The sequence below is a fragment of the Bison bison genome, unplaced genomic scaffold (assembly GCF_000754665.1).
Source record: "Bison bison bison isolate TAMUID 2011002044 unplaced genomic scaffold, Bison_UMD1.0 scf7180017864516, whole genome shotgun sequence".
Lineage (NCBI taxonomy): Eukaryota > Metazoa > Chordata > Mammalia > Artiodactyla > Bovidae > Bison > Bison bison.
Genome location: NW_011495069.1, coordinates 3,794,642 through 3,808,101, shown reverse-complemented (window position 1 = coordinate 3,808,101; position 13,460 = coordinate 3,794,642). Strand labels below are relative to the sequence as shown.

General features: G+C 38.6%; 1 protein-coding gene across 7 annotated transcripts in view; it reads left to right on the top strand.

The window, feature by feature from the left end:
• EIF4G3 (eukaryotic translation initiation factor 4 gamma, 3) overlaps positions 1-13,460 on the top strand; it is a 291,147-nt gene that overhangs the window by 115,208 nt on the left and 162,479 nt on the right. For all 7 annotated transcript variants that reach the window (XM_010829978.1, XM_010829973.1, XM_010829974.1 and 4 more), the window contains 2 exons: positions 6,198-6,377; positions 7,149-7,263. In XM_010829978.1, the coding sequence (XP_010828280.1) occupies positions 6,198-6,377; positions 7,149-7,263 (295 nt within the window). The remainder of the gene's footprint in view (positions 1-6,197; positions 6,378-7,148; positions 7,264-13,460) is intronic.

Sequence of the window (13,460 nt, the reverse complement as noted above, 5' to 3'; positions counted from 1 at the left end):
TCTACAAGGATGCTTCTGTTTCCTAGACTCTGCACTGTGATCTGACAGAACACTAGCTTGTTCCTGACAGAATCCTTAGGGACTTCTTTCCTCCATCTGACACAATCCTCTGAGGGAGCACTGTCTAATAGAAGCACATCTTCTGTATCTGTGCTGTTCACTACGGAAGCCAGTAGTCACGTGTAGGTGTTGAGTGCTTGAATTATGCGTTGTGACCCAAGAACTGAATTTTTAATTAAATTTTAATTTAAGTAACCACATATGATTAGTGGCTGCCTATTGAACAGCTCAGCTATAGGGCTTAATTCCTTAGGTCTAATCTCCTAATTCTTAGTGAAATCTAAATTATCTGATAATATAGGCTATGTGCAAGAAAACACAAAGAATTTTAAATGAATAACCTTCATTATAAATTGTTGTAAGTCAGCAGAACATCTGATTCGTACTTGAGTGATATGCCATTATGTGGACTCTTTACCACTTGTCTTTTTCTAGCTCATCAGAAAATCATAACATTATTATTTTTCCTTGCACGCTTATTTTTTTTGAAAAAAGATATCGGAGGAGGCGATGGCACCCCACTCCAGTACTGTTGCCTGGAAAATCCCATGGATGGAGGAGCCTGGTAGGCTGCAGTCTGTGGGGTCGCTAAGAGTCGGACACGACTGAGCGACTTCACTTTCACTTTCCACTTTCATGCATTGGAGAAGGAAATGGCAGCCCACCCCAGTGTTCTTGCCTGGAGAATCCCAGGGACGGAGAAGCCTGGTAGGCTGCAGTCCATGGGGTCGCACAGAGTCAGACACGACTGAAGTGACCTAGCAGCAGCAGCAGCATTAACCTAAAAATTCTTAATTGAGAATCTGTTTATCCCTCCAGTAGGTTGAATTTATCAATACATATGCAAAAACCTAGGGATTTCAGAAGCATAGTTTTGATATGTTTTTATTGCTTTGCAAATTAATAAGTACTCAGTGGTTTTAGACGTAGGAAGAACTAATGTGACTGAATAAGTTTTTTATAGTTGCTGAAAATGAATAGGTGTTTTTCAAAGAATTTCTGATTATTATATAGATTTTTTTTTTAGAGATGTCTTTGTCTTTTGATGATGTTAAGAGAACAAATTCATAAGAAATGTTATATTCTAATTGACAGCATCTTGGGAATTCCCTGGAGGTCCAGTGGTTGGCTTCATTGCAGGGGCCCGGATTCAGTCCTTGGTCAAGGAACTGAACTCCTGCAAGTTGCACAGCACACACACCACACCCCCCCCCCACCAACCCCCCCCACCAAAAAAAGAGAAATGGACATCATCTTCAAAAAGCAATATGACAGATGTTGTTGGCCAGGAAACTATGGTAAAGGTATAAATACTGTGTCTTTAGAAGGATTTTCCAAGAGGTAACATTTTCCTTTTTGCTTCTGTAGTGTTTCTGTGAAGGTCAGCAATCTTGAGTCCCCTATAAATTCAGCCTCTGTTTTAAATGTATCCTAGCCCTTTGGAGCTACCCAAAGTACCCCCTCAAATGGGGCTGTCCTCTTCCTCTGCCATTTTCCTGGCATACTAATGGGCCATACTAGTGAAAGACAGAAGACTGAACAGATTGAAATCAAGCTTGGAGATGATACTTATGTTGTACAAGGTTCTTCTCTCCTTGCCTGTCTCATTTCAGCGTTTTTATCAGTGACTTGGATTAATGCCTTGCCTGGCAAATTGGCTGATGGTGATGTAGTTTTGACATTACATGACATATTTTGAATACAGAAGATTCTATACAATTTGAAATGATGGGTTGAAATTAGCCAGATAAATTTTCAAAGGAATAAAACACTTGATTCCTATATGAGATTCAAATCACAACTGTAAGAGTACACAGAGAAGTAAAGAGCATGACTTATTGCCAGGTTATGTATAAAGAAGATTAAAGAGTTTAAGATGATTGTAACTCAGTACTAATTGGTAGTAAAATGTTTTGACAAAGGAGCTCCTGTGATCCTTGTTCATTAATGGAAGCATAATTGGCCAGAATAAAAGAGAGATATTGTTCCTTTATTCTGCAGCAGATATTTATTGAGTGAGGGCCTGGCACATTCTGGGCAGACCTGGAAATTTATATTCGGCTCTCTACTTTGAGAACTTTGAGCAGTGGGAGAAAATTGAGGAGAAAAGAGTAAGCTGTTTAGGGAATTTAAAAATCTTAGTTGGAATGACAAGGGGTTTAGAGTGGTGATTGACCTGGAACAAAAAACAGTGATAAGTTGCCAGCAATGGCAGGTTGTCACTTACAGAGAGGAAGGATTTGACTTCGATGTGAGTTTTGGGAGGGTAGATGTCAGACCAGAGGATTGGTGGTTCAGAAACGTTGGAGCCAGTAGAAGGAAGAACTTTTGTGGTGTCAGAACTCCCATTTAACAACACAGTAGAACTGTGTTGAGTTGCTAAAGTCTGATAACACCAAAGGCATGTTATTTAAGAGATTCAAACTTTAGGTATATGGTTAGACTAAATGGCCTGTACTGTGCTTCCAGAAGCAGGACGTGTTGCTTCTTTTAATGATTCTTCAGCACTCAGTGGAGAGGAAAAAGTATTCAGAAGCACTGGAAGCAGTTTGGGAAAGCCTGTTCATATCCACACTTTTCACTAACCTGTGGTTTGCTGCCATGCCTGCCCACTGTTAAATCTAATGCTGTATTTACAGTTGAATGGTTAAGAGGGAAGAGAATCCATATCTTTTTATTCCTTTGCATGTCCAGCCATTATACCTTTTCCTCTGTGTGTGTGTGTGTGAGAGAGAGAGACAGACAGACAGACAGAGAGATGTGGTTTTTTTAAAAAGAAGAAACAAGTTCCAAATAGCCTGTCACTGTAAAAATCTTAGTGCAGTAAAGCTGAGTAAATGTAAGCCTGTTAAATGTACCAGGGATAAAAAAAATGTATGAACAAGTTTCAGTAACTCTGAAGGAAACAGAGAATTAAGAGTCTTGTAGGAAGAAGAAATTTGTTTTCCTAACTGATAATACATGAGTTTTCATGAAGTGATTGATGGGGTGTTTTTGTTACCAATAAATAATCAATTATGATTAATGTGCTACCCGTTAGCATAGTTTGATAAATGTCCTGGCACATGCCTTCAGCTTTTGAAAAGAATTCTTCTGACTGACATATCACATGTTTGAAATTACAAAGGGTATTCTGTTTCATGAGAGGTAGAGTGTGTCACAGTTACAAGTACAGGCTCAGAACCTGAATATGTTTAAATTATACATGGGAGACCTTTAGGATGTTACTAATCTCACCATCCCTCTCAATTTCCTCATATATCTATCTAATAGTGGTGTTAATAATAGTATCTGCCTTAGAGATTTGTAATGAGGATTAACTTAATATGTATATGTAAAGTGCTGAGAGTGGTACCTGGTAACTGAAAGTGCTATATGAATCTTTATTGATGTTATTTAGTGTGCATGTTTAATACATTTTTTAGTTTCAAAGCTGAAGTCTTAGTTTATTTAAAAAAAAGTATATTGTATGTCCACATAAACACAAGTTTAGTGTTTTACTGGCTCAGGTATATGTTATTATGAGTATCATTAGAAACATTTGTTTGTTTCTCTTTCAAAACAGCTAAAGCAAACAGTCTTATCCTGTTCAGAAATCTCCTTGAGTAAAATGTAATCTCAGTTATTCTAGACAAGCTGGTTAAAAATTAGAGCAGAACAGTTAGAAGACAGTGGTAAGAAAAGTGGTTATGGGAAAACTGAACCCCTATTTTTCTTGTGAATGAATAAGTTAATGGAATAGTTTCCTTTCTCCCTCTAGCCCCCTCACGTCCCTGTAATACCATGTGTCTTCAAAGGCAATAAGTACTTTGACAAAAGTAGTTGATAATAACCACAGTGGATCATCACGTGTGTGCGTTTGATCCTCTCCTTGTCTTGGCTGCCCTCTAGAGTTCATGGAAGGGAATCTTACAGAATTAATCGTATCCAGTGTGCCTGACATCTAGAAGTGCTCCATATATTGAGCCAGATGAATGACCCTGCTCTCCTTGAGTCTTGTAACAGCTTTGTGGCTCCTGATACATATACTGCGTTACAAAAAACGCCTCGGTTCATTCCTGAAGTGTGGTTACAGCTCACATATGTTGATGAAAAATAGATTCTGTCTACTGTGTACTTAAGAGAAGTGAAGTCTAGCATGGGAAGTTTACTAGTCCAATGTTCTTGTTTTAACTGACAGAAATTCTTGTGTCTGTCACCAAAACTGTGTCATTAGAGATAATTTGAAGACTATTGTCTCTGTAATCCAGCCCAGGCTCCTCCTGCTTCTCGAATTTTCTTTTCATCTTCACCAACTACTCTCTGGTTTTCCCCATTCACTACATTCTCCTGCTATACCTTCCTGTCTGTTCCTTTTCTGTCCCTTATTCTCTTTAGGGTTTTCTTTGCCCTGGGGTATGAGGGCTGAATGGGGATGAGCCTTGGGCACTGGATTCCAGGTTTTCCAATTCAACACAAGATGAAAAGTTACTTCCTACCACCTGTGGGTAGCTTGATACTCAAGAGTAGGACATGATAAAACCTGAGCAGGCCCAAAGGTCAGACTTTGCCTTTATTAGGACCAATAGCAACACTCACATCTGGAATCATAAGACAACTCGGGAGGTTTTGGAGCTGAACATTTTTAGACTACTACTGTATTTCCCATTTTAAACCTGTAGGTGGCCTCTTACATACCTAGTTAGTTGAAAAGAGCAAGTTTCTGTCATAAGGAGTCTGGTAAAAGTTGACAAGTTTAGGTGTTTCTTAGCACTTTCACAAACTTGAAAGTAACCAAATGGCACTCCTCCTATTAATGCTCGTCTCCACTCAAGATGAAAAGTAGGTCTTAGCTGAATAACTAATGCTGAATCATATCATGGGGTCCATGAGAGCCAGGAATAGGCCTCTGTAGTTCCAGCTGTGCTTGTCCAGTAAGCAGACATTTCCTTCCAAGCTGTTAAGACTTGTGGCTGTACTATTAGAATATTTTTGCCTCTGGATTTATTTACTTTGATTAAATGTCGTTCGATTCTTGAGTTCCACGTGCCCTTGAATTCTCAAGTGGAGAACTGTCATTCTGACTTTCTGATCTTTCTTCTTCTCCTATTATTACTGAATAGAAAGATGTTTTTGCTGAGCTGCATGCTATGTCCTGCCCCTTCCTACTGATCTGTAAGCTTTTCCATTGGCTTTCTTTCTGTTTCCTGCTGCTTTCTTGCTTCATAATTGAAGGGAGGATTCAGACCCATCCAGGTAACAAACTACCGGTTCTGCATGGCGTCCTTATTTCTCCATTCCCTTATTATTGTCCTAAGAGCGAGAGTGACTGTGTGCTGACGCATACGTGCGCTCACAGTGGGAATTTCCTATTGGTATATTGTTTCAAGGCTTTTAAGCCCGCAGTGAGAACCATAAACAACCACAAGTACTGGTTGCCATTTGAAAGTTCCTTCCAGACCATTCAAAGGCCTGTCTAGATTTTCTACTTTTATCGCAAACTGTTTGAGAAAGCAAAACTGGGTTCAGTTCCGTATGAGATTGCCACTGTTTTCAAAATGAAGGCTTTTCCCATTATATGTCAATTAGCATGTGACACCCTCACAGTTAAGTTTAATTTAATTTGACCTCGATAAACTGAGATGAAAGTTTTAATGTCCAGACAGATTTTTGTTGTTGTTGTTATTGTAAATGTTTTATAAATGACTTGACTGGTATTTTTTTAGGGGACTACTTTAGCTTTTCATAAGTTGATAATGAGCCATCAGCTCTTCATGAAAGCAGGAATGCTTTTATATAATACAGCAGAACAACTTTTAGAGAGATACCAACTGCCCCTTTTGTTATATTTTACCACACGTTTTAACATTAATCGTTTGTGGTATAGAACTTTTAGTTTCAATTAGTTGAGACTTCATTTTAAAAGTGAAACTGCCCTACTGTTTTCAAATGAGTGACAACGTTGATCAAAACTTGAATTAGTGTGGCTGGACCTCATGTAGAATGTTTTTTTGTGTGTGAAATGTTATATTGTATTTCTAATTCAAGTTATTGAGATTTTTGTTAGTGGAAAAAAAGGAGAAAGCTCATGATAGTAAAATCTATATACTGCCTTTTGTAAAAATAAATAAATAAATCTTTTTTTCTCCCCTCCTCAGTTTTTCCAGAGGCCTCAAATACAGCCTCCCAGAGCCACCATCCCGAACAGCAGCCCTTCCATTCGACCCGGTGCACAGACACCCACTGCAGTGTATCAGGCCAATCAGCACATCATGATGGTTAACCATCTGCCCATGCCGTACCCAGTGCCCCAGGGTCCTCAGTACTGTATACCACAGGTAAAGTATCTCTCAGATCCACGTGGTCTGTCAGTAGCAGCTTGGGGATTAACTCAGATTCTCACCAGGGGGAGCAGGGAGGATGGCTTATGGCATCGATTTTTAGTGATGTGTGAACTTTTTTGTTGGATGTAAATCTAAGCCATTTTGTCGTTTTTCATAATATTGTTAAGGAGGTATTTTTTTCATCTCTTGAAATTTTCTAAGATGATAGAGAAATTGTTTTTATATCCTATCTTTCCCCCAGTCCCTTACCCACAGTCAGTTGCTCTAAAGTAGACTCAGTAACTAGCTGTTCCAGGGATGTTGTTCAATGTCATTGAAAGCTGTCAGCCTGAAATAATTTTTCAATGAGCTGACATCTGCCTGTGCTCTCATTTGCTATATGACCGTTCGTAAGGCACACCTTTTTCTTCATCCTCATTGCATCTTTTTTAAAATTGAAGTATAGTTGATTTACAGTACTGTGTTAGTTTCAGATGTATGGCAAGTGGTTCAGTTATACCTATGTATATTTAGTTTTTTAGTTCCTTTCCATTGTAGGTTATTACAAGATACCGAATTTAGTTCTCTGTACTATACAGTAAATCCTTGTTTTTGTCTACTCATTGCATCTTAATGGACAGCAAGCATTTTGAATGTGTTTAACAAAGTGACTTCACCTCCTTTAAATGATTCTCTCTCTCTCACACACACATACCCACCCCTTTGTTTTTCCATAGTAAGCTACTTTCATGGTATTTATCAGTGTCTGTAACTCCTCTCTTCTAGTACCGTCACAGTGGCCCTCCGTATGTTGGGCCACCACAACAGTACCCGGTTCAACCACCAGGACCAGGTCCTTTTTATCCTGGGCCAGGACCTGGGGACTTCCCCAGTGCTTACGGTAAGTGTGAAAATTTGAGCAATTTCTGCTAGTGTGTTGTGCTCATTCCATTTTGTTGTGTAGCAGGGCGGTTTAGATAGTGAGATTTGGTGGTGTGAACGTGAAAAGTGTTAGCGCACAGTCGTGTCCAGCTCTCTGCGACCCCATGGACTGCAGCCTGCCAGACTCCCTGCCCACGGCATTCTCCAGGCCAGAACACTGGAGTGGGTTGCCATTCCCTTCTCCAGGGGATCTTCCCAACCCAGGGATCAAACCCAGGTCTCCTGCATTGCAGACAGATTCTTTACCATCTGTACCACAGGGAAGGATTTTTAAACAAAATGTTGCAAACAGTTCTGACCTGAAAGCTTTGTTTTAAGAGAGTGGCATATAAGGAAAGAGTATTATAGAAATGTATTTAGTTAATGACACCTTCTGAAGGAGCTAGTAATTCTGTCCTGAAAGAGCCCATGTCTCAGTCTGGTGTCTCCTACCAGCTCATCATTACCTAGATTTTTACTGGATTTTTGCTAATGGCATAAATATACCTTATCTCCCTTTCATGATTTCTTTTTTCCTAAGCATTTACCAAAACATTAGCTGATGTTTTCGCACTGGAATGTGATATTCATGAAGGCAGGGAATTTTGTTTGTTTTGTTTACCGCTCTATCCCTAGTACCTCGAGGACAGTGACTGGCAGGCACTTAGAGAATATACATGGGATGCCTGGATTTAACTCAGAGTACCTGTGATTCCTTTTCTGCAGAATTGTGGTGATATCTGTGTCATGGGGAGGTTTTGAGAATTAGTTAAGTGAAAATGCCTTGAGAAACTACAAGTGCTTTGAGTGTACAAAAGCAAGCACCGTGTTTATACTTGGTGTGTGAACCAGTGCTAAACCAGGAGTAATAAAAATCACTTATCTTATTCAGTAAGCATCTGTGACATCCCACACTTGTTTTATTCCATAGAAAGCCAATTTTAAGTTATAAAATCAGTGAATACTAGAAAAATTAAACTTTAAGAATCAGTAAACATCAATCTTCTCTGTTACAGCAAGGAAATATTAAAATTTTAACTTGTTCTTTTAAGATGGTTATCTGCCATAGAAAAACATGTATCCACTAACTATTTTCCTAACACTGGGATTAGTTCCTCAGTTAAAAACCTTTTAGAATAATCTATGGGTATTAGAATACGCCAAGGAGATTTCCCTTAGGTTTTCAGGTGAAATAGGCAAAGCAGCCAAGTGTTTGCCTAGCTTTACTTCTTTTAGAAAAGGAAAACCTTCCTATTACTTTGAAACTGCTGTTTCAAAATGGTATTCTTTATAACTTCATTATATGTCTCAGATATATATATGTTTATTTAACATGGCTTTATTAAGTGATATTTTCACTAAGAAATACTTGATATTTTCGGGATAATGAACATACTCACACATATATTTTAAAGGAAAGTTGTATGTGCACATTACTCAGCTTTGACATAGAATATTGCTAGCACTGTTGAGGTACTTGTACACCTTGAACTTAACTTTTAAGACACAGTTTCACACAAGTCTAGTGTCTTTATACTTGTACACTTTGTACTTGCTGTGAAAATTATTTTGAAGTGTAAATTTGGCTGTTGTTATCTTGAATTAATTGAAGAGAAAAACTTCAAGATGAGATTATCTCTCACAGTAAACATGCTAAAATTAATAGTATTTCTTCTTTAACCTCATGTTGCAAAAGGAATGCAGGTGTATCTTTGAATTTATAGAACCATTTTGAAAAGTATCTCACCTACCGGGGTCCAGCCCCGGTGGAGTCAGGGGTTTCGAAGGGGAGACAGCTTCAGCGATCAGGATACGATAGAATTAAAGATATCAAGAGTGGTTAAATAAAGATAGCTCAGTGAGAAAATTCAGTGGAGAAAAGAGGCTGAATAACTTGGTTTATGTGGAAAGCTAATAAAATTCCAAAATAGGGAATTTGCGTCACCTACGTAGGCCGCAGGCGTCCTCCCGTTCTCCCGAAGGAGAGGAGATACTAAGGCCTCCACGGTCAGATCTTAGAAGCCCAGGCAAAATTAGTAGGCTTGACGAGCCTCCACACCCCAGATGGAAATTCAGCCAGAAGGTGAGAGAAAGAACAACATAGGGAGACCAAGTTTCGGTGAATAAGGCCCACACTTTATTTTCCAAAGTAGTTTTTATACCTTAAGTTGTGCATAGAGTATAATGGGGGAAGGGGTAGAGTCAGCAATAAGCCAGGCTTTCTTCCTGCTAACTTATCATATGCAAAAGTTTAGATGATTTGCATCATCTTCTGGCCCAGAGGCCTGTTAACATTTTAAGACCCTTTCTTCAGAAAACTTTTTTTTCTCTAAAGGTGATTAGTCAGGCGCCACCCTCCAAAAGCATTAGATAAAGTTGCATTCCTATAGGGCAAAGGTGTGATGGGCTATAACAAGAAAAGAATTAACTCAAGGGTCCAATGTTACAAACATTAAAGGTACTACTTACATTCCTATACACCAATTATATTAATCAATACACTGCCAGGGACACAGTAGGTAAAGGATAAGGAAACTTAGCAGCAAACATTGGCCCAACAAGTGAAAAACCCTTCATCAGTACAATTTCTAATCAATCTTTTAATTGCTCAAAGGAATCTGTATTTAGACAGTTTAAACACTCTTGTCACGCCCAGGAACTTTATTAACTGGAGCTGTAAGTTAACTCTTTTTCAGAGAGAGGTGGTGGTGGACAGCCCCCTGTAAAGTCAGAGGTGTAGGTGAGAGCACAAAGCAGAAAGTAGGCAGACTCTGGTTTTGGGGGTAGATGCTCGAGAATTTCCAAGAGGACTCCTGAGGCTCGATCCCGCCTTTGTGTATGCTGAGCCTCCTTCCTCATGACCTTTGCCACGGGCGGAGTCTACTATTTATTTACAGATCACATAAATGACTTTCTGACTCACAAAATATCATCATTATTATAAGTCTGTGCCAGGCCTCTTTCTTGCTCTTAGTACTACTGCTGTAGTATATATGGAAACAATATAGATGAGTTTAACAATAGGGAAATATTTTGATGATGTGTATATACACTATTACAACATTTTGGTTTTATTCATTGAGGTGTAATTATATCTCAGATATTGTTAATGTCTGTTCTTTTTGATAGATAATCTTTTTCCCCAGGAAATTCTTACTTAGATCTAATAAGACACTGAGTAGGTAGTTTATCACCTAGATTAAAACACTATTTCCCTAGTTTCCTTAAGATTAGAAAGACAATTTAAAAGTTTTCCATTTTGAAAGTAACCAATGATGGAAAGTACAAATAATATAGATAGGACATAAAAGGTTGAAGTAGTCAGTTTCTCTTCTTCCTTACTCCCTAAAGAAATAATGATTTAACAGATTGATATATATTTTTCATTTGTTTTAAATAATTTTAGAGCAAATGAACTTAGACTGTTTTTAATGTTCTGAAACTTTCCAATTTTTCCCACCATCTCACAGTGTATTCATGGACATCTCTTCATTTCATCACATTTCGAATTTCAAGCTACATTTATTCTAAGAATAAATCATAATTAATCTTTTCTCTGATAGAACTTTAGGTTCTTCTTTTGTCCTTTGGGCAGACGTTTTCATTTTAAAACATGTCACTAGTTAATATGCTTTTATCAGAATCAAAAGTTGTAATCTAATGGTTCCCATCAATTATTGGTCCTTCTGCTGTACTGCTTTATGTCAGCTGGCATGGTCTTATGGTCTTGAAGCCATAAACATTCCCTTCTATCTCCTCTTTTTAGAAACTCCCTTTCTCTTACCTTTCCACTCCTGTTTCTTAATTCTTCTCTGATTCTGGTGCCTCCCTTTTTCATTGGGTAAATGTGGGTGTAGGGACAGGATCCTAGTTCTGTGTTCCAAAGCCAAGAGTCCTCTCTTCTAGTGCAGAGGACCTTCTTTTCTCTGAACTGGCTAGGAATGAATCCAAGACTTGTTCACTCTTGCCCTTCTGCTGGAGTTTGTGAGTTGAGTGGACTGTGCCCTCTCCCCGCACCCCAGAGTTCTTAGTTCTTCATCTGTAACGTTGGAGTTCACTCCATCATACTAACAGTTTACCCCCTGCTTGGTTTAAACCTTGAATAGTGATTCTCAAAAATATTAGCTACATTGAATTTCAGTAACTAAGATCATAGAGTTTTGTATAATATTTGCAGTGTTTCTACAGTGTTGAGGGAAAAATAACTAATGAGTAGTATTTGCTCAGTGTCACTTTTCAATTTTTCTCTTGTCAGTGTTTTCTAAATACTCTGATATGTGTTATGTCAGAAAAATACCTCATGGAGATAAATTATTTCCAGGCCAACCCTAGTTGGTGATTGCCCAAAGTGAAAAATACACTTTTGGGGAGCAAAACGATGTGGTTAATGGTGGGAGTGATGTTGGGAAAGAAAAAAAGGGTTGAGAATTTGCAGTGGTAGATGGCCCCATTTTCTCTTCAAACTGGTGTACTCTCCTTCTTTCTCACTCTGTCATGTCATTTCCTTTTCCTTCTGTCATCTTCTTTCTACTCTTTTCCTGAGTCTCTGTGGGGGCTTGGGCACCTGGTTGAGTTCTTAAGAGCTGAGGGAGTCATCGTCCCGCATGGTTTGTGTAGGTGGGTAACTTTTGGCATCAAATTTAGTTTGATTGTGTTTTTGCAAAGCAGCAATACTGTGTTCAGTGATGAGGTTATGTACCACATTATTATTATGATGGGTATAATACAGGATACATTGATTTTATGTGCCAGCCTACATACTTAACCACTATATTTTCTTTGTTTCTATGGAAAATTGAAGATTTTTGAAAGGTTTTGGAAGACCTGCAATATATAAGACATTTGGGCTAGGTATTTTCTGGAATGTAGATGTTGAGGTATTATTCGCCCTGCCTTTCAGAATTAATTTGTGTGGTGTTTATGCTTGGGGTTTTGCCAATGAGAAGTAGTCTGATTTTTTTCCCCAGCCCTTTCAATATCCTGGGCAAGTAAAATAAATAGAAAGTAAAATAAAGGAGGAAACATACGTAACTATTACATTTAAAATTTTGCCAATAAGGCTTTTAAATAAAACTGCTATTTATTGTATTGTTTCATATAGGAAGCCCACTTTAATAACAAAGGAATAGGACTGAAATAATTTTAAGGCAGGAACAGTCCTTTCCAATAGTGTCCAGGTTGGCAAGCTTATAATTATATGTGTGTATATTTTGTGGTTATTATTTTATAAATATTGCCATGTATTATTGACAACTTTTGTATAGACCCGGGTTCGGAGAACCACTGATAGAATAAGAGTCAGCAAGCGTTTTCTCTGATGGGCTGTGTATAGTAAATAGGTTACGCTTTGCAGATCTGCTGCAACTGTTCAACTCTTCCATAGTAGTGGGAAACCAGTCAGAGAGAGTAGTGTTGTCTGTAGATATCTTCCCATAATACTTTATTTACAAAACAAATGGTATTAAGCTGAATTTGGACCTGCTGATGTAGACAGATCTACCTCCTTCCATGAATAGGAGGTCCAGAAACATTAAGTAATTTGCCTAATATGTGCATGCATATGTATATGCAAATGAGGTGATTTACATTTTTAATAGAATAGATAAATGTTTTTTAAATGTCTTTGCGTATGTAAGAGGTTGGATTAGGTTATAAAGTAAAACTATTGTCTGGTAGGGCAGAAGGCCTGCTGTGCTGGGATCTACAGTTGATTAACTGTTTTACTAATTCAGTGTTTAATCACCACCATATTGAGACTTGGAGAAGGCAATGGCACCCTACTTCAGTACTCTTGCCTGGAAAATCCCGTGGACGGAGGAGCCTGGTAGGCTGCAGTCCATGGGGTCGCTAAGAGTCGGGCATGACTGAGCGACTTCACTTTCACGTTTCACTTTCATGCATTGGAGAAGGAACTGGCAACCCACTCCAGTGTTCTTGCCTGGAGAATCCCAGGGACCGGAGAGCCTGGTGGGCTGCCGTCTATGGGGTCACACAGAGTCGGACACAACTGAAGTGACTTAGCAGCAGCAGCAGCATACTAAGACTATTCCTATTCTCTCAGGTTTATTCAGCTGGTATTTATTGTGCATATATTGTACATCAGCTTCTGCCCCAGTCATGATGACTCGAAAATATTTCATTAGAAGAATCTGATTTTTTTAAGGGATGTTTCACCTT